General features: G+C 43.6%; 1 protein-coding gene across 1 annotated transcript in view; it reads right to left on the bottom strand.

Moving 5' to 3' along the window:
- Positions 1 to 27,528, bottom strand: part of npas2 (neuronal PAS domain protein 2) — a 97,197-nt gene that overhangs the window by 4,564 nt on the left and 65,105 nt on the right. Inside the window, exons 13-16 of the mRNA XM_072269775.1 lie at positions 25,071 to 25,155; positions 23,058 to 23,199; positions 19,007 to 19,113; positions 5,923 to 6,081 (exon numbers count right to left, since the gene is read on the bottom strand). Coding sequence (XP_072125876.1) covers positions 5,923 to 6,081; positions 19,007 to 19,113; positions 23,058 to 23,199; positions 25,071 to 25,155 — 493 coding nt within the window. The remainder of the gene's footprint in view (positions 1 to 5,922; positions 6,082 to 19,006; positions 19,114 to 23,057; positions 23,200 to 25,070; positions 25,156 to 27,528) is intronic.

Raw genomic sequence — 27,528 nt, 5'->3', positions numbered from 1 at the left:
GATGTGCTGGGTCAGCCTGCAACGTCGTCACACTTTCAGTGCCAGCCTACTGTGCCCACGCCTAATCCTCACACAATACACAAGAATCATATAGTCATAGAAAAATACAGCACAGAATTGACCTTTAAGCTGCCTGCTCCCACCGACCTGCTCTGGGACTGTAGCCCTCCATATCACTACCATCCATGTACCTATTCAAACTTCTCTTAAACATTGAAATTGAGCTCTTGTACTGGCAGCTCATTCTGCACTCTCACAACTCACTGAGTGAAGAAGTTTCCCCTCAAGTTACCCTTAAACTTTTCACCTTTCACCCTTAACCTATAACCTCTAGTTGTAGTCTCACCCAACCTCAGTGGAAAAAGCCTGTTTGCATTTACCCTATCTATACCCCTCATAATTTTGTATACCTCCATCAAATCTCTGCTCAATCTCCTATATTCCAAGGAATAAAGTCCTAACCTATTCAATCTTCCCTAATAACTCAGGTCCTCAAGTCCCTGCAACATCATTGTAAATTTTCTCTGTACTCTTTCAAACTTAGTTTCTTCTTTCCTGTAGGTAAGTGACCACAACTGCACACACTACTCCAAATTAGGTCTCACCAACCTCTTATACAACTTCAGCATTACATCCAATCTCCTGCTCTCAATGGTTTGATTAATGAAGACCAATGAGCCAAAAGCTTTCCTTACGATTCTATCTGCCTGTGCCATTATTTTCAACAAATTATGGGCTTGTATTCACAGATCCCTTTGTTCTACTACAGTCTCACTGTGTAAGACCTACCCTTGTTTGCAAAACCTTGTACTTGTCTGCATTAAATTCCATTTGCCATTTTTCCTGCTGGTCCAGATCCCACTGCAAATTCTGATAGTCTTTCTCGCTTTCCCTACACCCTGCCCCCAGTCTTTACTGACCCAGTTAATCACATTATCATCCAGATCATTGATATAGATGACCAACAACAATGAACCCTGTGGTACTCCACTAGTCATGGGTCTCCAGTCAAATAGGCAACCATTTATTATGATTCTTTGAGTTTTCCCACAAAGCCAATGTCTAATCCAACCTCATCTTGAATGCCAAGTGACTCAACCTTCTTGACCAATCTCCCACATGGGGTCTTGTCAAATACCTTGCTAAAGTCCACGGAGACAACATCCACTGCCTTGCCTTCATCATCTTTCCTGGTAACTTCCTTGAAAAACTCTATAAGATGGGTTAGACATGACTTACAATGCACAAAGCCATGCTAACTATCTCTAATCAATCCATGTCTATCCAAATACTCATATATCCAGTCCATTAGAATACCTTCCAATAACTTTCCCACTACTAATGTCAGGCTGATAATTTCCTGGTATATTTTTAGAGCTTTTCTTAAATGGCAGAACACCATAAGCTATCCACCAATCCTTATGTCCAGATTTTTAAAGATTGGTTTTACTTATCACATGTACATTAAAAGATACAGTGAAATGTGTTGTTTTGCGTCAACAGCCGACACAGTCTGAGGATCTGCGGAGAGCAGCCCGCAAGTATTGCCATGCTTCTGGTGCCAATATCGCATGTCCACATTCAGACCTCATACAATACACCTACCTCTAATATAACACACTTCCAGAGAGTAGATATTTTGATCTACATGAGATCAATCCAACCCCTCCTTCCCACATAGGCACATGAATGAAAGAAGAATATCTAATAGTCTCGTAAATGTCCCTAATGTATCTACCTCCACCAGCACCCCTGGTTTCACATTGCATGCACCATCACACTCTGTGTGTTTAAAAAAAGCTACCTACGCTTTCCTCCAATCACATTAAAGTTATGCCCCCGTGTACTAGCCATTTCCACTCTGGAAAAGATCACTGGCTGTCCACTTTATCAATGCCTCTTATCATCTTGTACACCTCTCATCCTCCTTTGCTCCAAATTGAAAAGTACTAGCTCCCTCAACTTATCCTCATAAGATATGCACCTTAATCAAGGAAGCACACTGGTAAACATCTCTGCAGCCTCTCTAAAGCTTCCACATCCTTCCTATAGGGAGACGACCAGAACTGAACACAATACTCCATGTATGGTCTAACCAGAGTTTTATAGATCTGCAACATTACCTTTTTAACTCTTGAACTTAATCCCCTGACTAATGAATGCCTGGGTGGCAGGATGGAGATAACATCTCTACCTAAGGAGGTGTAAGGTGCTCCTTCCCTCTGCTGGCCTGCAGGTCACTCTTGGGGAAGGTGTAGCACTTGTTTAGCCCCCCCATTTGGGGTCATATGAAGCTATGGGAGCAGGTGGTGGATGGTCATATGAGCAGCTGGTACATATCAGAAGTCCTGGTTATGTGACCATAGAAGACAGGCAGATAGCCTCTGAAGACAATTGATAATGCTGGGATCACCAACTTGTAAGGACACTGCCCAGAAGGCAATGGCAAACCACACTTGTGGAAAAATTTGCCAAGAGCAATCATGGTTATGGAAAGACCATGATCACCCACGTCATACGACATGGCACGTAATGATGATTATGAATGAACACCAACCATAAGACTATAAAGTACAGAAACAGAGTTGGGCTTTGCAGCCTATCAAGTCTGCTCCACCATTCGATCATGGCTGATACATTATGCCCTTCAACCCCATTCTCCACGAAACCTTTGATGCCTTTACTAATTAAGAACCTATCAACCTCCATTTTCAACACACCATATACATTCTTTCTATTGATGTAGGTCATCTAACATTTCCTCACACTCATCATTTTCCCACTCATTTAACCCATTTGTATCTCTTCGTAGACTCTTTGCATTTTTGATAACTGGCTTTCTCCCCTAATAGCTGAGGTTCCTGTACTGATCCCTGAGACACAGCTTACCTGTACAATAGAACAGACTTATCCCTCACAAGATGCTGGAGGAACCAAAAAGTCAGGCATATCTATGGAGGGGAATAAACAGTTGGTGGTTTGGACCAAGACCCTTCAATCAGGTCCAAAGCGTTGACTGTTTATTCCTCTCCATAGATGTGCCTGTCCCTATGGCTTCACTTGATCCTAATCAGGGGCCTAAGCAGGTGCTACACCTTGCCCAAGGGTGACCTGTAGGCTAGCGGAGGGAAGGAGTGCCTTACACCTCCTTTGATAGAGACCTATCCCCACCTCGACACATAAATAAACAGTAAATAATAAATAATAATAATAAGTAACCAAGACATTACCGGTACTGATTTCATACTGGGTTCCCTGAGGAGTTGTTGGGATGAAGATAACTGCTGGCCATGAACATCAGATTCAGTTCTGTTGGGTAGGAACGAATTCTGCATGATGATATCCGGCGGCGGCGGCTGCTGCTGCTGCCCTTGAACTTGGTGCTCTGATGTGCTCATCCCGAGGGAAATGGGCTCTTGAAACAGCATCTATGGAAAAATGGAGAGCACAAATTTAAAGAAAAGATCTGTAACTAGACCATAGGGCCATAGCACATGGGAGCAGAATTAGCCCATTGAGTCTGCTCCTCCATTCCATTATGGCTGATTTAGTATCCCTCTCAACTCCTCTTTTCTCCCAGAAACCTTTGACGCCTTTAGTAATCAAGAATCTATCAATTTCTGCTTTAAATATACTCAATTTTAAATAGACCTCCATGGCTGTCTTTGGCAATGAATTCCACAGATTCATTAGCCTATGGCTAAATAAGTTCCTTCTCATCTCTTTTCTAAAGAGACGTTCTATTCTGAGGCTATGTCTTCAGATCCTACACTTTTCCCACTATAGGGAACATCCTCTCCACGTCCATTCTATCTAGGCCCTTTAATATTCGATAGATTTCAATGAGATCCCCCCTCATTCATTTAAATTCCAGTTAGTACAGGCCTAGAGTCACCAACACTCCTCCTGGGGTACTGTTGGACAAGGTTGTATTAGCACCGGTTACTGAAAAGATGAATAATGGTTTCTCTGACATTCCCACCTCCACTACTCTGTAGAGGCACATTCAGAGCATGATTTATCAATCTGACTTGCGCCCTTATTAAGTTGAAACAAACAGGAATTTCTATTAAGTTCATGATTCACTTCTAAGCTAACTTCGCATGGTAATAACAGAAACAAAGACCAATCTCTTGCACAGTGTGAAATTAAACCAAAAATTTTCTCAGCATAAAGTATATGTTCACAGATAGTTAATGCAGTTCACCAAATGACAACAAATGGAGATACGGAGGCTCTTGGCACGCTTTCTAAATGAGAACCGCCGTTCCCTTTAAGCTGCGTGGGTGCATGGCTGCGCTGTAACAGAAATGCTCCCACGCACATAGCCTTTGTTGTAACACAGCTGGAATTTTCTTTTATATAATGTTTTATTAAAGCGCCGCTCAGTTTCCAGGCCATGTAAAAATTTCCTGCACAGAGCAATGGACGGTCTGCACTGCTGTAAAAAAAATTTAGAGGGAACGTTGGTGAGAACTTTATTTTTAACAGGACATGTCATCCAGTTTACTTCCTCTACACACAGGAAAAAAAAACAGATTAGGTTAGAGTAGTTTTATTTGTCACATTGTCATCTATACATGAAACATCAAAGCATGCAGTGAAATGTGTCATTTACATCAATGACCAACACAGACTGAACGTGAGCTGGGGGCTGCCCGCAAGTCTTGCCGTGCTTCCAGTGCCAACATAGCATGTCAACAATTTACTACCCCATACTACTCTGTACAGTATATATTGGAATGTGGGAGGAAACCAAGCACCCGGAGGAAACCCAAGTGGTTACAGGGATAATGTACAAATGCCTTACAGATTGTGATGGGAATTGACCCTTGTAAAGCGTTACTCTAGCCGTACAGGAGGAGAAACAGAGCTCCTCAAGTTCTATTCCATCATAATAGATAGTCTTCCTGAAGTTCAATTCCCCCTCAGTCCTTGATCCTCAAGGCTGTTCATCTAATAATCTTAAATCTAGTGATCTCAAGCTTGAATTGATTGAATATATTAATAAGGGACATTGGCATAGACTCAGGCAGGCTGACCTTGCATGAAAGGAAGGGCATAATCAAAGGCAAAAAAATAAATCTTAATGTAGCATATGGTAACGTTTACATATTGATAATAAATTTACTTTGAACTTCGAGGTAGTGACTATGAAGCAAGATAAAGTTTAGAAACTGTGATCTCCCTTGACCATGGTAGTTGTAGTTTCAGTGTGGCATCATCAGTGTCCCCAGTGGAAGGACTCTACTAAATATAAAGATGCTAGAGCATCTCATTTTGTGCAATATGTCATCTTGATAGCTTAGAAGTTGTGCTCTGCTCTTCTCTGAGAATTGTCATCTTTTCACGGTGGAGAGACTTGTCAGTCCTGAGATCCTGAGAGAGATGCATTCTGAGGTTTAGCCATGAGGCACTTAGCTCCTGGTAGGGTCACCCGTGGTGGTAAGGTCAAGGATGAGGTTCCAGATAAAGAGTGATCCAATCAAGACCTCGAAGATGGAGATGGTGAAAGATGATGACACATCACAATGACAGCGAAGGTGGAGGAAGACTGCAGCAGTGCAGAGTCCCCAGTCATTTTGTCACTGGACCCTGACTCTTATCTGTTAAGGACAGTGTGGTGGCTTCCTATATACATCAACCTCCTCACGTTAATCAAAGTCACGTACATTCATTCTCCATTAAGGGAATCCATTCTAACTTCTTGGTTATGTAGATCCCGTACTGGCCTCTACAGCCATCAGAGGGCCCACCAATAGACAACCCCTTTGGAGAACATCGTACTGGACTCAAGTGACTGCACTACTGTGTTCTTCTCAAATTGCAATAAAGCAAAATCAGAAACGAGCTGTGGGGCCACACCAGAAACTAGCAAGGAAACAAATCACAAACTGAACCGAGTCTCCAGCAGGACCATACCTGGAGGTTGGAATCATGCACGAGCTGCAGCTGCTCCTTGATGTGGTGGAGCTCCTCCTGCTGGGTCTGGATATTCGCCTGTAGGATCCGCGTCCTCTCCTCCAGCTGCTCCTTCAGCTGGTGCATCACACCCAGCTGTACAGAGCATGGGTACATGGTCTGCAGAGGGAAAATACGTAGGCTTCAGTGAAACAGATTGCAGAACAAATGCATATCCTTGCTTACCCATAATCATGCATTTTCTCTCTGTTTCACTTACCATATACTTCGCACTCACTGTATCTCTGCCTCTCACTCTTTCTCTGTCCCTCCTGTCTTTATTATACTCTCTCTCTCGCTATTGCCAAAGTGAAACCATTCTTGATTACACATATTATTTTCTATTTCTGTCTCTCTTTTACTGTATCGCTGTCTCTCACTTTAGCTCTCTGCCTCTCAGTCTGTTTCTCTCTCTCCTCTTTTTTTTACACACTCTCTCACATACTCTAACCCCACCGCAGAAATCACCTGTCCAATCTCCCACCATCTGGCAGGAGATACAGAAACATCTCTGCACAGACATCCAGAGTGAAAAACAGATTTCTCCCCAGGGCTGTCGTGCAACTGAACAATCCCCCTCCCCTCCACCCATAGTCCATAGGCACTATGGACAATCTCTAAGTGCAATACACAGACAGGTGCAATATTTGCATTTAAATGGGGTAACTACCTTCTTTTGATTGCAGAGCTCTTTGTTTCTGAAATTTCAGCTTTAGTTCTTAATGTTATTTTATATTTACTGATTGTACTTGATAAAATGGGCACGTGCAGTACTTGACTGGGGCAGCCACTACTTCTTTTAATTGTTAAGAGTTGTTTGCTTTCAATTCGGCTGTAACTTAAATGTCACTCTAAATAACTCGGGCACTATTTTAAATGTCAGTCTGTTTTTAGTCATTGAATAGCCAGTGTGCTGTTTTGCACTGAATGGACCATCACTGCAATCTCAGCTTTGACAATAAAGCTCTAATCTAATCTATCTGTATATCTTTCTCTCACTGTCTGGTCATAAAATGATGCAGAGGCCACTCTTGCTCCAACTAATGGAGAAATTTCTTGTCCTGTTCATCTTTCTATGCTCACAAAACGCTGCTGAATTTTAGGAACAGAATGTTTACCTCACTAGTGAATGAAAAAGGTGCTGTGCAATTACGACCAAGGCGGGGTGTGGGCTCTCACTCTGTGCCAGTCTACTGAGGCTACTTGGGGGAGCCGTGCACTCGAATGCAGAAGTGCGGTAAGTGTGCTGGTGTTAAAGTGAGTCTTAAAGCGGATCCCTGCGGGCCTGTGCTCCTGTCCATTTTGCTCGCTGACAGCCTGTGGCTGGAAAATAAACTGGATTACCTACGTCCACATCTGAACCAGTGGGAAACGAGGGATTGTTGCACACTCTTCCTGACAGAAACGAGGCTTCAGACTTACCATCCAGGGAGTAGGCCTAATCTCCTTTCGGGCAGACAGAAATGCTGCAACTTCCAGCAAGACCCATGGAGGAGGTGTGTGTGTCTACATCGATAAGAACTGGCATGTGAACGCCTCGGTAGTAACAGCCCAATGTTCACCACAGATAGAGCTTTGAATGGTGAAGTGCAGGCCCTTCTACTTACCAAGGGAGTTCACTGCCATTGTGATTATTGCTGTTTACATCCTCCCCTGTGCTGGTGCTGGGGAAGCACTTCAGGAGCCCTTCAGAGACATCTGCAACCTTGAAGCCACTCACCCCAGTGGTGTCTTCACCATTGCAGGTGACTTCAATTATGCCAACTTAAAAACAGCTCTGCCAAAGTTCTACCAGCATGTTAACTTCACAACCAGAGGAGACAATACATTAATAATAATAATGGCTCCGTCTTGTCTAAGTAGACAAAAGATGCGCCCGTTCCAGGGCGCAGACCTGGGCGATGAATATGGAGATTCTGGGCTGCCCAGACATCAAGATCCCCCTCTCGGCCTCGCGGATGTGGTCCAAAGGAATGTGAAGCAGTACATTTGGCATCAGCTTGGCTGCAGGAGCTGCTGGGAGGTGACGTGATACGTCATCCAACCCCCTTAGGGGCTCCACTCCGGATTTGTGTAGGGTTTACTCCGTAGCCTTCTCTTCTCCCGAAGATACCCACAAGGCAGTGGGATCCGTAACCCTGGATAGGGGCCCAGACTGGGTACTGTCAGCCAGAGCCAGCTGAGCCCGGGACTCGTGTAAGGCAGGGTTGTCACGCCCTGTAGTAGTGACATATGGAGCCACTACCCACGACCCAGAGAATACATTAGACCTGGTTTATACCAACGTTTGTGGAGCCTACGCACCTGTCCCTCACCCTCACCTCAGGTACACAGACCGCATTTCCATTTTGCTAATCCCTGCATACAGACCACTGGTTAAATGAGTCAGATCAATTTACAGGGAGATCAGGACCTGGCCAGGAAGTGCCACCTCAGTGCTGCGGGACTGCTTCGAAAACACAGACTAGAGCATATTCAGGGAGGAAGCTACCTACAATCATCACGTCAACATTGATGATTGTGTGGGATCGGTGACCGGCTACATAGGAAAATGCATCGAGACCATTACTGTGATTAAATGCTACACTGCCAGGAAAACCAGAAACCATGTCTGACCGCAGAGATTTGTGCATTGCTTAGGGAGTGGGACACTGCCCTCAGATCAGGGGACAGGACATCTCTACAATCAGCAAAAACCATGCAAAGCATGTGTATGCACAGAAAATCCACAGACACCTTTGTGACAACAGCACGTGGCAGAGTATTCAAGGCACAACACATTGCAAGTCCACCCTGCACGTCAACAACAGTGATGCTTCCCTTCCTGATAGGCTGAGTGCCTTCTCTGCTCGATTTGATGCATTCAATAATGTGACATCGAGGAAAGCCCGCTCTTCCCCTGAGGAACAGGCACCCTCTCTGACCATAGCCTATGTGAAGAAGATCCTAGCCAAGGTAGACCCAAACAAAGCTGTGGGGCAGACAGCATATCTGGTCAGGTGCAGAGGGATAGTCTGGCCCAGCTAACAGAGGTCTTAAACATCTCCCTGAAACTGTCCACTGTCCCTGCAGGTTTCAAGGCAGCTACCATCATTCTAGTGCCCAAGAGAGCAATGGTAACTGGCCTAAACGATTACCACCCAGTGCCACTGACTTTAACAATCATGAAGTGCTTTGAGCGGCTGGTAATGGATCATATAAAATGCTACTTCTAGCTACATTGGACGTTTTCCAGTTTGCCCACTGCTCAAACAGGTCCATAGCCTCGACCCTCACTCTGTCCTGTCCCACCTAGAAAGGCAGGATGTTGTCAATCAACTTCAGGTCAGTGTTTAACACAATCATCCCTCACAGGCTGGTGAATAAACTGTCCTCAATGAGACTCCACTCCCTTCTTTTTATCTGGATCTTGGACTTCTTAACGGAAAGACCGCAGTCAGTCTGCATTAGCAGCAACATCTCAAGCTTCATCACTGTGGTGCCCCCCGGGGCTATGTGCTCAGCCTGATGCTGTTCACACTGCTATCTCACGTCTGCACGGCCAGATTCAGCTCAAACTGCATCGTCAGTGGTGGGCCTCATCAGCAACAGTGATGAGCTGGCATGCAGAGAGGAGGGAGAGAGGTTTGTCAGATGGTGCGAGAACAACAACCTGAGTTTAACGTGGACAAGACAAAAAAAGATGATTAAGGACTTCCAGAAGGCACAGGCTAACCATTCTCCACTGCACATCAAAGGATCTGCTGCGGAGACAGTGAAGAGCACAAAGTTCCTTGGTGTGCACATAACGGATGATATAACTTGGACCCACAACATTTCCCCACCAGTCAAGAAGGCACAGAAATATCTACACTTTCTGAGGAGATCGAGGCATGCAAGGTTCCCCAACCCTATTTGTAACAACTTTCTACAGGAGCACATCAAGAATGTCCTGTCTGGCTGCATCATTGGGTGTCATGGAGGTTGCAAGGCTTCCGACTGCAAGATCTTACAAAGTATGGTAAAAACTACCGAGAAGATCATCAGGGTTTCCTTTTTCCTATTTGTGACATTTACCGGGAGTGTTACAGACGAAGGGACCAATGCATTGTTGAGGATCCCTACCACCCATCCCACAATCTCTTTGACCCACTACTGTCAGGAAGGAGATACAGGAGCATCAGGACTCGGACTGCTAGACTCGGTAACAGCTACTTCCCTCAGGCTGTGAGACTAATGAGTAGCCTGCCACCACTGAGAAACCATCACTAGGTCAGCGTGCTTTTTTCTGTTTATCTGCGCTGCATGCATTTTGAATTATATTTTATTAACTTGTTTATGGTAATATTTTGGTTTATGTGATGTGTATGACATATATTGTGTGTGTGCACCCTGGTCCAGAGGAAGGTTGTTTAGTTTGGTTGGACAGTCAGATGACAATAAACTTGAACTGTATCTCTGTCTCTGGATGTCAGACTGTTTTTGTCTCCCTCTCCTCTCTTTTTTCCCCACTCTCTCTCATTTTTTCCTCTCCCTCTGTCACTGTTTGTCTCTCTTTTTTTTAATCACACTCCCATTCATTCTGTCTTTTTGTCTCTTTCTCATTCATGTCTTGCACCTTTTCTGTGGTGAGGTTTTCCTGAAGGTGGAGATGGGAGGGGTAACGGGGGGAACATATACTCTCTCATAATAGTGGATCATTTACTGTATGATCATCTGTGATTTATTTGTTTCGATAAACAGCGTGGAATAGGTCCTTCCAGCACCCAGCAATCTCTGATTAATCCAAGCCTGATCATGGGTCAATTTACAATGATGAATCAAACTACTAACCAGTCATCTTTGGGCTGTGGAAGGAAACTGAGGGGACCCGGAGAAAACACACACATTCCACGGGGAGGACGTACAGACTCCTTAGAGGTGACGTCTGAAATGAACATGATCTGCGATGCCCTGAGCTAACCATTACACTACCATGGCAACCAACTGAGACGGCAGGCATGGCCTCATCTCATCTGAAGCATGCCACTTCAGAAATGCATTGAAGGTTCAGCTGAGACTTTTGTGCACAAGGGCCTTGTCCCTGACATTCAGTGGCTTTGTCATTGCTGTATCCCCACCGTGAATATCTTGTGATGGCCGCAATTCACGAAACCCATCTGTAATGGCCACAAGGAAAACTATTGCTCCAAGAGATACAGGTTAGGAATGTGTAAGATTGCTCTCTACTTCAAGAATTTCAACAATTCTCAGGAAGCTCAACACCATTCAGGTCAAAACTGCCCATCGTTGACACTCATCGTCCAGTCTAAATATTACAATAAGATGCAATCTTGACCTAAATCCATCTCGTTATGATCTTGCACTTTATCATTTACCTGCTCTGCACTTTTATGATAACTTTTACACTTTATTCTGCATTGTTATTCTTTACCCTTATTCTACCTCAATGATGTAATCTGTATAATTGGTATGCAAGACGAGCTTTTCATTGCATCTTGGTGCATGTGACATTAATAAACCAACACCAATCATTTGTTCGTTTCTTATATGCTGTGGCGTATGACATGGGTGATCATGGTCTTTCCATGACCATGATTGTTCTTGGCCGATTTTTCAACAGAAATGGTTTGCCACTGCCGCTTTCTGGGCAGTGTCACAAAACGGGTGACCCCAATACCAATACCACTTCCAGTATTAACTACTCCATTGCCAATACACGGTGAATACAATATGAACCATTTACAAACAAACACTCTATTACTTGCCTGGCTATTCTGACAGCACCCTGAAGCTATGTTCCGAAGAAGGGTCTCAGCCGGAAATGTCGACTATCTATCCATTTCCAGAGATGTTGCCTGACCTGCTGAGTTCCTCAAGCATTTTGTGCCTGTCGCTCTGAAACTACACCCTTTACCACCAGGAAGCATGAGGGAAGATGATGGTCAGGAACATCACCCTTTGCTGGTTGTCTTTCAGGCGTCAAATCACTGAGACTTGGAGATATATCATTGGGTGTTTTTTGTCTCTGGGTCAAAATCTTGTCATGGCTACTCAAATTGGAGATTCAAGATCAAAGATTCGAGATTGTTTATCATCATTCTTCAGTACATAAGTGTAAAGGAGAATGAAATGATTGTTACTCTGGATGTGGGTGCAGCACAAAAAACAAAGTAAGCATAAAGAACACAATAAAAAGCAAAAAAAACATTAAATATAAAAGCAATCCTAATAAACACAAGGGACAAGTAATTGTAATGTACATAGACTGACTGCATGTAGGTAAGGTACTGTGTATGTAGCGCTGATGGTGGGCTGCTGGGGTGGTTCATATGCGGAGGTGTTGATCAGCCTAACAGCTTCAGGGAAGTGACTATCTATGAGTCTGGTGGTCCTGGCTATGTATCTTCCTCCCTGATGGGAAATGGGACAAACAGTCCGTGAGCAGGGTGGGTGGCATGGGTGTAATTTCATCAGAACTATTATAGATATCCCAAAATGTTTCAGCATCTCAGGGACAGTTAGAACTGAGCAACACACGCAGAAGTACTGGAGGAACTTAGCAAGCCAAGGAGAATCTTTGAAGGGAAATAAACAGTCATTGCTTTGGGCCAAGTCCCTTTATTAGCAACTGCAGCGGTTCAAGAAGGCAGCTTATCACCACCTTCTCAAGGGCAACTAGAGATACTCAATAAAAGCTGGCTTAGCTGGCGATGCCCACATCCCGTAAATGAATAAATAAAAAAAAATTTGGACTGGTCATCGGGACAAACCAGTTCTGATGCAGGGTCTCAGTCAGAAATATCGACTGTTTATTCCTTTCCATTGATGTTGCTTGGCTTTCTGAGTTCCTTCAATATTTTTTGTGTGTGTTGCTCAAGATTTCCAGCATTTGTAGAATCTCTTATGGTTAGAGATAGGAGGTAGCTAATAAGATGGCCACTGAGTGTACATTCATGGTCTTCTGCTGCTGTAGCTCATCCACTTCAAGGTTCGATATGTTGTGCATTCAGAGATACTGTCGTAACGTGTGGTTATTTGAGTTACTGTCAGCTTGAGCCAGTCTGGCCATTCTCCTCTGACCTCTCTCATTAACAAGGTGTTTTCGTCCACAGAACAGCTGCTCACTGGATTTTTTGTGTTTTTTTTTTTGCATCATTCTCTGTAAGCTCTAGAGATTGTTGTGTGTGAAAATCCCAGAGCATCAGCATTTTCTGAGATACTCAAACCACCCTATCTGGCACCAATAATCCTCCATGGTCAAAGCCACTTAGATCACATTTCTTCCCCCATTCTGATGTTTGGTCTGAACAACAACTGAACCTTTTCACTGTGTCTGCATGCTTTTATGCATTGAGTTGTTGCCACAGTATTGAACATAGAACATAGAATAGTACAGCACATTACAGGCCCTTTGGCCCACAATGTTGTGCTGACCCTCAAACCCTGCCTCCCATATAACCCTCCACCTTAAATTCCTCCATATACCTGTCTAGTAGTCTCTTAAACTTCACTAGTGTATCCGCCTCCACCACTGACTCAGGCAGTGCATTCCACGCACCAACCATTCTCTGAGTAAAAAGCCTTCCTCTTATATCCCCCTTGAACTTCCCACCCCTTACCTTAAAGCCATGTCCTCTTGTATTGAGCAGTGCTGCCCTGGGCAAGAGGCGCTGGCTATCCACTATCTATTCCTCTTATTATCTTGTACACCTCTATCATGTCTCCTCTCATCCTGCTCCTCTCCAAAGAGTAAAGCCCTAGCTCCCTTAATCTCTGATCATAATACATACTCTCTAAACCAGGCAGCATCCTGGTAAATCTCCTCTGTACCCTTTCCAATGCTTCCACATCCTTCCTATAGTGAGGCGACCAGAACTGGACACAGTACTCCAAGTGTGGCCTAACCAGAGTTTTATAGAGCTGCATCATTACATCGTGACTCTTAAACTCTATCTCTCGACTTATGAAAGCTAACACCCCATAAGCTTTCTTAACTACCCTATCCACCTGTGAGGCAACTTTCAGGGATCTGTGGACATGTACCCCCAGATCCCTCTGCTCCTCCACACTACCAAGTATCCTGCCATTTACTTTGTACTCTGCCTTGAAGTTTGTCCTTCCAAAGTGTACCACCTCACACTTCTCCGGGTTGAATTCCATCTGCCACTTCTCAGCCCACTTCTGCATCCTATCAACGTCTCTCTGCAATCTTCGACAATCCTCTACACTATCTACACCACCAACCTTTGTGTCATCTGCAAACTTGCCAACACACCCTTCTACCCGCACATCCAGGTCGTTAATAAAAATCACGAAAAGTAGAGGTCCCAGAACAGATCCTTGTGGGACACCACTAGTCACAATTCTGCAATCTGAATGTACTCCCTCCACCACCACCCTCTTGCCTTCTGCAGGCAAGCCAATTCTGAATCCACCTGGCCAAACTTCCCTGGATCCCATGCCTTCTGACTTTCTGAATAAGCCTACCATGTGGAACCTTGTCAAGTGCCTTACTAAAATCCATATAGATCACATCCACTGCACTACCCTCATCTATATGCCTGGTTACCTCCTCAAAGAACTTTATCAGGCTTGTTAGACACGTTCTGCCCTTCACAAAGCCATGCTGACTGTCCCTGATCAGACCATGATTCCCTAAATGCCCAGAGATCCTATCTCTAAGAATCTTTTCCAACAGCTTTCCCACCACAGATGCAAGGCTCACTGGTCTATAATTACCCGGACTATTCCTACTACCTTTTTTGAACAAGGGGACAACATTCACCTCCCTCCAATCCTGTACCATTCCCGTAGACAACGAGGACATAAAGATCCTAGCCAGAGGCTCAGCAATCTCTTCCCTCGCCTCATGGGGTAGCCTGGGGAATATTCCGTCAGGTCCTGGGGACTTTTCCGTCCTAATGTATTTTAACAACTCCAACACCTCCTCTCCCTTAATATCAACATGCTCCAGAACATCAACCTCACTCATATTGTCCTCACCATCATCAAGTTCCCTCTCATTGGTGAATACCGAAGAGAAGTATTCATTGAGGACCTCGCTCACTTCCACAGCCTCCAGGCACATCTTCCTACCTTTATCTCTAATCGGTCCTATCTTCAATCCTATCATCCTTTTTTTCTTAACATAATTGAAGAATGCCTTGGGATTTTCCTTTACCCTACTCACCAAGGCCTTTTCATGCCCCCTTCTTGCTCTTCCCAGCCCCTTCTTAAGCTCCTTTCTTGCTTCCCTATATTCCTCAATAGACCCATCTGATCCTTGCTTCTAAACCTCATTCTTCCACCTGACTAGATTTTCCACTTCACTTGTCACCCATGGTTCCTTCACCCTACCATTCTTTATCTTCCTCACCGGGACAAATTTATCCCTAACATCCTGCAAGAGATCTCTAAACATCAACCACATGTCCATAGTACATTTCCCTGCAAAAACATCATCCCAATTCACACCCGCAAGTTCTAGCCTTATAGCCTCATAATTTGCACTTCCCCAATTAAAAATTTTCCTGTCCTCTCTGATTCTATCCTTTTCCATGATAATGCTAAAGGCCAGGGAGCGGTGGTCACTGTCCCCCAGATGCTCACCTACTGAGAGATCTGTGACCTGACCCGGTTCACTACCTAGTACTAGATCTAGTATGGCATTCCCCCTTGTCGGCCTGTCCACATACTGTGACAGGAATCCGTCCTGGACACACTTAACAAACTCTGCCCCATCTAAACCTTTGGAAGTAATCAGGTGCCAATCAATATTAGGGAAGTTCAAGTCTCCCATGATAACAACCCTGTTATTTTTGCACCTTTCCAAAATCTGCCTCCCAATCTGCTCCTCTGTATCTCTGCTGCTACCAGGTGGCCTATAGAATACCCCCAATAGAGTAACTGCTCCTTTCCTGTTCCTGACTTCCACCCATATTGACTCAAAAGAGGATCCTGCTACATTACCCACCCTTTCTGTAGCTGTAATAGTATCCCTGACCAGTAATACCCCTAGTACTCCTCCTCCCCTTCCCCCCGTCCCATCTCTTTTAAAGCACTGAAATCCAGGAATATTGAGAATCCATTCCTGCCCTGGTGCCAGCCAAGTCTCTGTAATGGCCACTACATCACAATTCCATGTATGTATCCAAGCTCTCAGTTCATCACCTTTGTTCCTGATGCTTCTTGCATTGAGGTACACACACTTCAGCCCTTCTACCTTACTGTCTTTACACCGTTTATTCCGCGTCTCTCTCTCTCTCTCTTTCCTCAAAGCCTCTCTGTATGTTAGATCTGGCTTTACTCCATGCACTTCTTTCACTGCTCTTTGGCTGTCCTTCACTGCTATTGGCTAATTAGATACTTGCATTAACAAGCAGGTGTACAGTTGTACCTAATAAAGTGGCTGGTGAGTGCATCAGGTCTCAACAAATAAACACATAAAATTGTATACCACATTCAAGGCCCTTGTTATAATTAAGTGTTTTCAATCATCAATTAAGTTAAGTGGTATCATTATATTAACTCTAATGAAGATGGGAGTTGGAATTAGAGCTTGTGGTATGGATTAAGGTTTGACTGACATTGCTGAATTTTAATGGGTAAATCAGTAAATTCTCTATTTTACTGGATTCAGTCCAGCTGCTGAAAGACTTGCCACTTTGTGATTGTAGTTACAGCCAGTCTGTGGAGTGTCACAGTAGTGTAGCAGTTAGCGTAACATTATTACCGTGCCAGTGACCACGGTTTAATTCCTGCCACTGTCTGTGAGGAGTTTGCATATTCTCCCTGTGACTGCAAGGATTTCCTCTGGCTGCTCCAGATTCCCCCCAATTTCCAAAGACGTATGGGTTAGGGCTAGTAAGTCGCAGCATGCTCTGTTGGTGCCGGAGATGTGCGCAGGCTGCCCCCAAAGATGTACGGGGTAGTAGGTTAATTGGATGTAATTGGACGGGGTGGGCTCATTCGACTGAAAGGGCCCATTACCGTGCAGTATCTCTAAATAAGTAAATTTGTACCACAGAAGGCTGTTGAGTGGAGACGGTGGGTGGAGGCACGGACTGCAGATGATGTGCTTCGGTCAGTGGTGTCTCTGTCATCAAAACCTGAGAAAACAAACCAAAGTCCATAATCAAAGCACCCATGGCTGAAGAAAGACGGCCTCCAGTAAAAGTGCTAACAGTATTTTAATCAGGTGACATTTTCAAAGCCCAAAGTAAATTTATTATCTAAGTACTGTACGCACAGTATATGTCAGCATATATTATTCTGCGATTGATTTTCTTGCAGGCATTCACAGTAGGACAAAGAAATACAATAGTCAATGAAAGCAGAGACAGAAAAACAACCAATTTGCATAAGAAAGTGAACTATGGAATTATAAAATAAATAAATAATACTGAGAACATGAGTTGTCGCATCTTTGGAATACATCGGTTGTGGAATAGTTCAGAGTTGTGGTGAGAGAAGTTATCAACCTTGGTTCAGGAGCCTGATGGATGAAAGGCAATTGCTGTTCCTGAACCTGGTGGTGTGGGACCCACGTCTCCTGTACCTCCTTCCTGATGGCAGCGGTGAGAAAACGGCATGGCCTGGAGCAGTTTTCTTGTGGTTAATAATGAAAATTTAAACACTATAGTTCATTCTAATAACAGAGAATACAAGGCAGAAATATACGCATTCTCATTGTGCTTGTGCTTCATTCAAATTTCATCAAACCTGCTTCTGGCAATCTTTTTAATCATTTCCCACTTAGATGGTGCATTTGGCTATCTTTTAAATGATAGGTTATACTGTCAGGGGCATTCAGTCTTGTCAATCCCTGCCTGAGATTTCTTAAAATGCAGCAGTGTTCAGAAAACTTTGTGATGATATTGAGTACCTTGGGATAGGTTCCCTTGCTGAAACACATTCTAAGAAAGGGAGCTATCTTTTTTACTTTTGAAGAAGGCTTTTTTTTCTTGAGCGGATAGATATTCCCATCGAGGGTAATATGAAAGTAAAGTCATGCTAGAAGATGCAACTGACTGATCTAATCAAAAGGATCTTTGCTGTTGTGGATTAAAGCACCCTGAGATTCAAAGTTGATTTTGAACTGCCCTGATGTGAGGAGAGAGCGAAATGTGATTCATCCCTTTTCAAGTCCAAGTTCATGTTTAATTATCACTCAACCATACATGAATACAGCTGAATGAAGCAGCTTTCCTCTGAGGCCAAGTTGCAAAACATACTCAGCACAACATACCACAAGGCACACACACACATTCAAGGTAGCAAGCAAACATATAGTCACTACCCAAAAGAAATATATATAGCCCAGGTCCCTGTAATGTGCAGTTCCTGACAGTCCGCAGATGAACGCAAACATGCATGCAATCTAACTTGTCATTCCACTGATTGAACACTGGAGGGCAGCACCAATGGTGGATACCAATATAAAATGGAAATTTAAAGGCTAAATGGTGTCAGCTTGGAATGTGGTAATGGCCTGTTTTCCTACTTATTGGGCCAATGTTCTGTCTCTATTTGAATACACATCATTAAGATGAGATACTGGTGAATAATGTTTTCTTCCTTACAAATCAGTTGTCTCTGTTTTTCTAAGTTATGCGCCTAGGCAGAAGGTTGTGAGAGATAAGAGGGAGCAGCTGATACTACTAATGGGCTGATTAATTATGTTGTAGTTTTGAAAGAACCTTAAAGGGTATAACAAGGCCGGTGAAAGTGTTGGAACGAGAGAGAAAAGGTTGCATGAAAGGCTGTGGGATCTGCAACATTGCAGAAATCAGTTTATTAAGTGGATGATAAGTATTATGTTATTTTCTGTACCACTACATCAGTAATCATTTGTTTTTCCTCTCTGTATTAAATTAATGCTAGTTCTAATAAAGTGATTTCTCGTGGTCTTTGACACGTGGGCTCCCTTTGTTTGCGAATGCCCTGAGCTGAACCAGGAAAGAACACAGAATGAATTTTTAAAATAATTTTCATTACGCCTGTGTAGTATCTGAGGCAGACATTGACCAATCCTGTTGAAAGTGAAAATGATGCAATATCTCACCTGAGTGCTGATTGGCTGTGACCTCTGCACAAGCTTGTCCTGTAAACTGGTGTTCACTGATTGCCTGGATGGCGTGCTTGCTTCAGTGAGTATCTTGGATGCTGTTGCTGAAAAATGGGAAACATTCACTCTATCAAATACATTCCGATGTTCTCTCAGGCTTAAAATATTTGCCAGCAGAGATTGATTTCAGACATGTTTCAAAATTGAGATGATATGTTGAAGTTACATAAGGCATTGGCGAGGCCTGTTTTGGAGTACTGTGTTCATTTCTGCTCAACTGCTACAGGAACGATATTAATGAGATTGAAAGATCACAGAGAAAATTAACAAGGATGTTGTTGGGACTCGAGGATCTGAGTTGTAGGGAAAGGTTGAACAGGTGAGGACTTTATTCCCTGGAGTGTAGGAGAATGAGGGAGATTTGATAGAGGTGTACAAAATTATGAGGGGTTTAGATTAACCATATAACAATTACAGCACGGAAACAGGCCACCTTGGCCCCTCTAGTCCGTGCCGAACTCCAACTCTCACCTAGTCCCACTGACCTGCACTCGGTCCATAACCCTCTATTCCCTTCCTGTCCATATATCTATCCAATTTAACTTTAAATGTCAACATTGAACCTGCCTCAACCACTTCTGCTGGAAGCTCGTTCCACACAGCTACCACTCTCTGAGTACAAAATTTCTCCCCCATGTTACCCCTAAACTTTTGCCCTTTAACTCTTAACTCATGTCCTCTTGTTTGAATCTCCCTCACTCTCAATGGAAAAAGCCTATCTACATCAACTCTATCAATCCCCCTCATAATTTTAAACATCTCTATCAAGTCCCCTCTCAACCTTCTACACTCCAAAGAATAAACACCTAACTTGTTCAACCTTTCTCTGTAAATTTAGATTGGGTAAATATAAGCAGTTTTTTTTCCCACTGAGGTTGGGTGAAACTACAACTAGAGGTTATAGGTTAGGGGTGAAAGGTGAAATTTTTAAGGGGAACCTGAGGGGGAATGTCTTCACTCAGAAAGTGGTGGGAGTGTGGAATGAAGCGGTGGAGTTCAACGTTTAAGTGAAGTTTGGATAAGTACGTGGATGGAAGGGGTACGGAGGGCGATGGTGCAGGTGCTACTAGGCAGAATAACAATTTGGCATGGACTAGATGGGCTGAAGGGCCTGGTACTGTGCTGTAGAGCTCTATGACCCTATAAATAATAAAAAATCCAGAAACACCACCATCTTCATCACAAACTTCAATTTTTTTTCACGATGGGAACGTGACAGGCATCTTGTTGTATACGGAATGCGTAGTTGTTACTGCAAAGTTCATCACTGGTCACTGGGGTTAACGTGTAACCAGAGAGTGTCAGCTCACTGTGCTATTTCCAAAGGTCATTACCACTGACCAGCTTACCGATTAGTTTACTGTCATATACACCAGGGTGCAATGAAACTCCCTGCTCGTCTGAAGCTCACAGAGTACACAAGACAAGTGGTAGTAAAAGATATGACAAAGAATACAAGAAGGATACAAAACAAAAGAATGTGCAAAAATTATTGTGCAGTCTGAGGTAATACAGAAAAAAACGCTTAAGTAGCAATAATGGAATAACTGAGAGCGCTAGGGTTAAGAATCACCTTGCAGGCATTCACAGGAAAACAAAAGAATACAATAGAATCAATGAAAATCTACACACACAGAGTGCCAAACAACCCAAGGTACAAAAGACAAACTGTGCAAGTAAAACAATGATAATAGTAAATAAATAATACTGAGATCATGAGTTGGAGAGACTCTAAAAGTGAGTCTGTAGGTTGAGGCTTATGTATATAATGCTATAATTAGATTTTAGAACATTGAACAGTTCAGCACAGTACAGGCCTTTCAGCCCATGATGTTTTGCTGACCTTTCAACTTACTCTAGGATCAATCTAACTTTTCCCTCCTACATAGCCTCCATTTTTCGTTCATCATTGTAGTCAATTCTAAAGGAGGAATTCAGGATGGACGTTGCTTTAGTTTGTCTGAAAATACCAGTACCTCTCTATTTTACAGTTGGTGGCTGAAGATTTTAACGGTAGAGGTTTTGAACAAAAATACGTGATGATTCTCTTGGGAGTGACACACAAAGTCACCACTGTCTGGCACCATCTTGGACGATCTATCCTGGGTCCAACTCATCGATGCGATCACAAAGGAGGCACACCAGCGGCTCCAGGTATTTGAGGTTTGGTATGTAACCAAAGACTCTACCAAATCTCTACAGAAGTACCACGGAGGGCTTTCTGGAGGGTTGCATCATCGTCTGGTACGGAGTCTCCAAAGCGCAGGATCGGAGGACACTGCAGAAGGTTGTAGACTCAGCCAGTTCTATCACTGGCACAAGCCTCCACACCATCAAGAACATCTTCAAAAGGAAATGGCTTAAGAAGGCAGCATCCGTCATTATGGACCCTCACTACGCAGGACATGCCCACTTCTTATTACTCCCATCAGAAAGGAGGTACAGGAGACTGAAGATTCGCACTGAATGATTTAGAAACAGCAGCTTCTTCACAGCTATCGTATTTCTGAATGTTCAATGAAACCGACCTTGCTATTCCTCTTTTGTGCTATTTATTTATTTAACTATCTTTTTCTAGTAGCTTATAGCATTTTTAAATGAATGAATGAAATGAAATAAAATATCTTTATTGTCATTGCGTAGTACAATTTGTCATGCACCAATACAGCGAAAATGAGTTTGCAACTCTCATACACAGTGCTATAAAACAACAACTAAAATAAATAAACAATAAATAAAATCAAGTAACCAGCCAGTACAAGCAATGTCCAGCAGTACAAAAACGCAACTCAGATGCATGACAGCCATAAAACCAGAATTAAAAGTAGCAATATGACAAATTTTATGGATGATGTTTGATCGATTGGTTCAGAGCAATCATAGCTCTGGGGAGAAAGCTATTTTTCAGTCTGGAAGTGCGGGCATATAACGTCTTACAACGTCTGCCAGATGGAAGAAGTTCAAACAGATGATTGCATGGGCGTGTATTGTCCTTACAGATGCTTGTAGCTTTCCTTAGGCAGCGTGAATTGTAGGTGTCCTCCAGGGCTGGGAGCTGTGTCCCGATGATCTTCTGTGCGCTGGAGATGACCAGCTGAAGTGCTTTCCTATCAGCTGCTGTACAACTGAGACACCACACAGAGATGCAGTATGTTAAGATGCTCTCTATGGTGCAGCGGTTAAAGGTCACCGGCATCTGTTCAGGTAGACCAGCTTTCTTCAGCGTCCTGAGGGAAAACAAGCCTTGCTGTGCTTTCTTAACTATTATTGTGGTGTTAGTGGGCCATGTAAGGTCTTTTGAGATATGTATTCCCAGAAACCTGAAACTGGACACTCTCTCCACTATGTCTCTGTTAATGTAGACTGGAACATTTTATGTATTGCACTGTATTGCTGATAGAGTCCTCGATAGAGTGGATGTGGGGAAGATGTTTCCTATAGTGGGGGAAACTAGGACTAGAAGACACAATCTCAGAATTGAGGCATGTCCATTTAGAATGGAGATGAGGTGGAATTTCTTTAGCCAGAGAGTGGTAAATCTATGGAAATCGTTGTCACAAGCAGCTTTGGAGGCCAGGTCACTGGTATTTAAGGTGGAGGTTGATAGATCCTTAATAAGTCAGGGCGTGAAAGATTATGGGAAGAAGGCAGGAGAATGGAGTTGAGAAGGAGATGGATCAGCCATGATCAAATGGTGAAGCTGATTCAATGGGCTGAATGACCTAATTCTGTTCCAATGTCTTATGGTCTTATACATAAGAGAGCTGAAACCTTGAGCAACGCACACTAAATGATGGAGGAACTCAGCAAGTCTGGCAGCATATATGGAGAGGCATGAACAGGCTGAGACCCTTCATCAGGACACTTCCTCAGGACAATTTCATGACAAACGTACGTTAAAGATAAACCTGGTTCTGATTCAGTCCCCTTGAATGGAAACAAAATGAGCACAAACATACTGTAGATAAATCCAGTAACTTTCACTTACAAGGAGTGTCGGACAATGCATCGTGAGAGGACTTGAACGAACTTGGAGATGACACTGAGCATGGTCGACTGCTACTGAGCTTCTCTGTGGAAACGTCCTGGACACACTCACATTGCCTGCTCTCCATGTGGCAGTCCTGAATCTGTAACACGGGGGAGAGGTGGAACGAAGGTGACAGTCACAACACTGAGAAGATTACAGCGACGTGTGTTCAGTAAACATATCCAATTTAGGAAACTTTTTCGAGGTGCTTTATTTGTCACATGTACATTGAAACATACAGTGAAACGTGTTGCTTGCATCAGTGACCAACACAGTCTGAGGACATACCAGGGATAGCCCGCTACACTTCCGGCGCCAACGAAGCATGCCCACAACTCACGAACCCTGACCTGCACGTCTTTGGAATGTGGGAAGGAACTGGAGCACCCGGAGGTTACCCACGTGGTCACAGGGAGAACATACAAACTCCTTACAGGCAGTGGTTGGAATTGAACCCTGATTTTACAGCTGCTGCTGGCCTGTGGTGTAGTGACATCAGCAGCGGACTTCGAGGCAAATGCTCTGGAATCTGGCTGGTTCCTTGTGCACTTTCCATCGAGCTGAGCTGAGCGTTGAGCTAGCAACTCGGGCTCGGAAAAAATCAGACAAATACTACGGAAATGGCCAAAATGCTGCCGAAGCACCACAAGGCGAGAAAAGGAAAGACAATTACATCTGGTACTGTAAAGCATTCCACTCATGGCTACACTATCAGGCTGCCCTGGAGCGCTATCCTTCATTGGCTCTCTGATTCTAGCTCAGTAAGCTATGGCATGCAAACTAACCTCGTGGCCTTCAACTTTTGTAAGAACATAAGGTTATTTGCGGTAGACAGAGGCACTTGAATAAATGGTATGCAGATAAGAGAGCCATTGTGTCTGACCATTCACAGCTAAACTAGAGATCCACACCAGAAAGTCACCAGTCTATAAAATGTGTCACTTTGAAGCTTGGAGACCACTATAAATAAAGGCACCCGTTAGTCTTGCGAGACCATGGATCTGCACCTGGAAAGATTTCACTCTCCAGGGCGCAGGCCTGGGCAAGGTTGTATGGAAGACCGGCAGTTGCCCACGCTGCGAGTTCCCCCTCTCCACGCCAACGATGTTGTCCAAGGGAAGGGCATTAGGGCCGACACAGCTTGGCACCAGTGTCGTTGTAGAGCAATGTGTGGTTAAGTGCCTTGCTCAAGGACACAACACGCTGCCTTGGCTGGGGATCGAACTCACGACCTTCAGGTCACCAGTCGAATGCCTTAACCACTTGGCCACGTGCCCACACTGAAGACCACTATGTCTTATCTAAGAAAGGATGTGCTGGCATTGGAGAGGATCCAGAGGAGGATAATATATGAGGAGAATTTGATGGCCATGGGCCTATACTCGTAGTTTAGAAAAATGAGGGGAAATATCTTTGAAACATATCAAATATTGACAGGCCCGGATAAAGTGGACATAGACAGGATGCTTCCTTCTGTGGGTGAGTCTAGGATTAGCTTTATTTGTTGTGTGCATCAAAACATACAGTGAAATGTACTACTTGTGTCAAAGACCAACATAGTCAAGGATGTGCTGGGGGCAGCCTGTATGTTTCTGGCACCAACATATCATGTTCACAACTTACTAACCCAAAATGTATGTCTTTGGAATGTGGGAGGAAAGCAGAGCACCTGAAGGAAACCCAAGCAGTAACAGGGAGAACATGCAAACTCCTTATAGACAGCAGCTAGAATTGAACCTCGGTCACCGGCTTTGTAAAGTGTTATGCTAACTACTGCGCTACCAAGGGACATGACTGAGGTTCAGTCTCACCATTGAATGGTGTAAGGAGCTAAAGATCAGCCCCTGCCTTCCTCCCATTCTTGCTCTCATGACTTAAAGAATTCTGATCATTATAGTAACTGGTTCAGGAAATCGATAACTTTGACGGTTATTGCTACCTTCAGCCAACAGATTTGGCAGTTATTGCTACCTTTAGGACGGGTGGAGTCAGGATCTCAGGTGAAGTTTCCTTGAGGCCCAGTTCTCGCCGTCTCTCTGCACGGACTTCGGCGTAGCTGCAAATCAAAAGATGAAGGCAGATGAAATTTGGGCTTAATGTGCATAACACACAGAAAAGATGACTGTGGTGACATCAACCACAGTAGCGATATTAGTTTAATGCTTTAGTTAAGATGTACAATAAACAGGAATTCAAAACTAGCCAGTGTAATAGATAAATCCTTCTAATTTGTCAAAGAATAAAGAAACGACCATTACAGGACAAATTGAACCAACTAAAGTTATGCCTGAACCACATGCACACACACAATCGGTCCTGTCAAACATGAACCTAATAGCTCAAGTTCAATTCACTTTATTTTCCGTGAGGAACTTCGTTTGTGCAGAGGTAAGGACAACATCACAGAACTTAAGATACACAACACCACACTACATATAGTTAAACACAATATACAATACTCACAATAGATAATAAATACTAAAAATTAATGCACATGATTTAAAATAGAAATGCACACAATAAAACTGACTGCTTTTACTATCAAAGGTGCTAAGCATACCATATATTCAAAATCGGGTGTTGAGGAGGAGAATGGAGGAAGGTACAAAAATGGATAAGGTTCTTCTGCTGCTGATGGGTAGGGACCTGTAGTGGTGTCCAGACTGCATGAGAGTGGAGAACGTGTGAAGTGTATGTGTAATGTCCTCTTTTATTTGTTCAGCCTTCTTTATTGTCTGTCTCTTATGGATGCTGTTTAGTGATTTGTGTTCCTGGCCAATGATTTTATGACTTACTCTGACAATTCTGTCGAGTGGGCTGAGATTGATAATGCCCATCGCTCCAAACCATGCCATTTAAAATTCATTGTCATCTGACTGTACATAGTTAGAACCGAACCAACCAACATTCCTCCGGACTAATGTGCGCCCACAAAACACATTTCTCACACAACACATAGAACAAAATATTACCACAAATAAGTTAATAGATTCATCGAAGGGGGTTAAGTTTTTGAAAACTTACATGTTCCACTATTGTCCACTTCACCTTGACCTTCACTGCATTTTGACAACTACCACGGTTCTGGAATTGGTTTTGAGTTTCTCTTTTCTCTCATTTTTTCTTTTCAGAATGCTGGCATCATTAGCCAGGCAAGTTTTTCTTACCTGTCCTGAGTTGTTCCCAGACAGAATGGCTTGCTAGACCTTTGCAAAGGCAAACACATTCTCTGGGTCTAGTTTCACATAATCAAATCTCTTCCCACCCCAGACTTTCTGACTTCTCCATAAGACCATAAAACAAAGGCGCAGAAGTCGGCCATTTGGCCCATCGAGTCTGCTCCACCATTTTATCATGAGCTGATCCATTCTCCCATTTAGTCCCACTCCCCTGCCTTCTCACCATAACCTTTGATGCCCTGGCTACGCAGATACCTATCAATCTCTGCCTTAAATACACCCAATGACTTGGCCTCCACTGCCGCCCGTGGCAACAAATTCCATAGATTCACCACCCTCTGGCTAAAAAAATTTCTTTGCATCTCTGTTCTGAGTGGGCGCCCTTCAATCCTTAAGTCATGCCCTCTCGTACTAGACTCCCCCATCATGGGAAACAACTTTGCCACATCCAGTCTGTCCATGCCTTTCAACATTTGAAATGTTTCTATGAGGTCTCCCCTCATTCTTCTAAACTCCAAGGAATCCAGTCCAAGAGCAGACAAACGTTCCTCATATGTTAACCCTCTCATTCCTGGAATCATTCTAGTGAATCTTCTTTGTACCCTCTCCAATGTCAGCACATCCTTTCTTAAATAAGGAGACCAAAACTGCCCACAGTACTCCAAGTGAGGTCTCACCAGTGCCTTATAGAGCCTCTACATCACATCCTTGTTCCTATACTCTATTCCTCTAGAAGTGAATGCCAACATTGCATTCACCTTCTTCACCACCGACTCAACCCGGTGGTTAACCTTAATGGTATCCTGTACGAGGTCTCCCAAGTCCCGTTGCATCTCAGAACTTCGAATTCTCTCCCCATTTAAATAATAGTCTACCAGTTTGTTTCTTCTGCCAAAGTGCATAACCATACACTTTCCAACATTGTATTTCATTTGCCACTTCTTTGCCCATTCTTCCAATCTATCCAAGTCTCTCTGCAGACTCTCCATTTCCTCAGCACTACTGGCCCCTCTACCTATCTTCGTATCGTCAGCAAACTTAGCCACAAAGCCATCTATTCCATAATCCAAATCGTTGATGTACAATGTAAAAAGAAGTGGCCCCAATATGGACCCTTGTGGAACACCACTGGAAACCAGCAACCAACCAGAAAAGGATCCCTTTATTCCCACTTTCTGTTTCCTGACAATCAGCCAACGCTCTATCCACGTATGTAACTTTCCCGTAATTGCATGGGCTCTTATCTTGTT

This window comes from Mobula birostris, chromosome 10 (assembly GCF_030028105.1).
Source record: "Mobula birostris isolate sMobBir1 chromosome 10, sMobBir1.hap1, whole genome shotgun sequence".
Taxonomy (NCBI): Eukaryota; Metazoa; Chordata; class Chondrichthyes; order Myliobatiformes; family Myliobatidae; genus Mobula; species Mobula birostris.
This window is presented reverse-complemented; position numbering and strand designations above follow the sequence as displayed.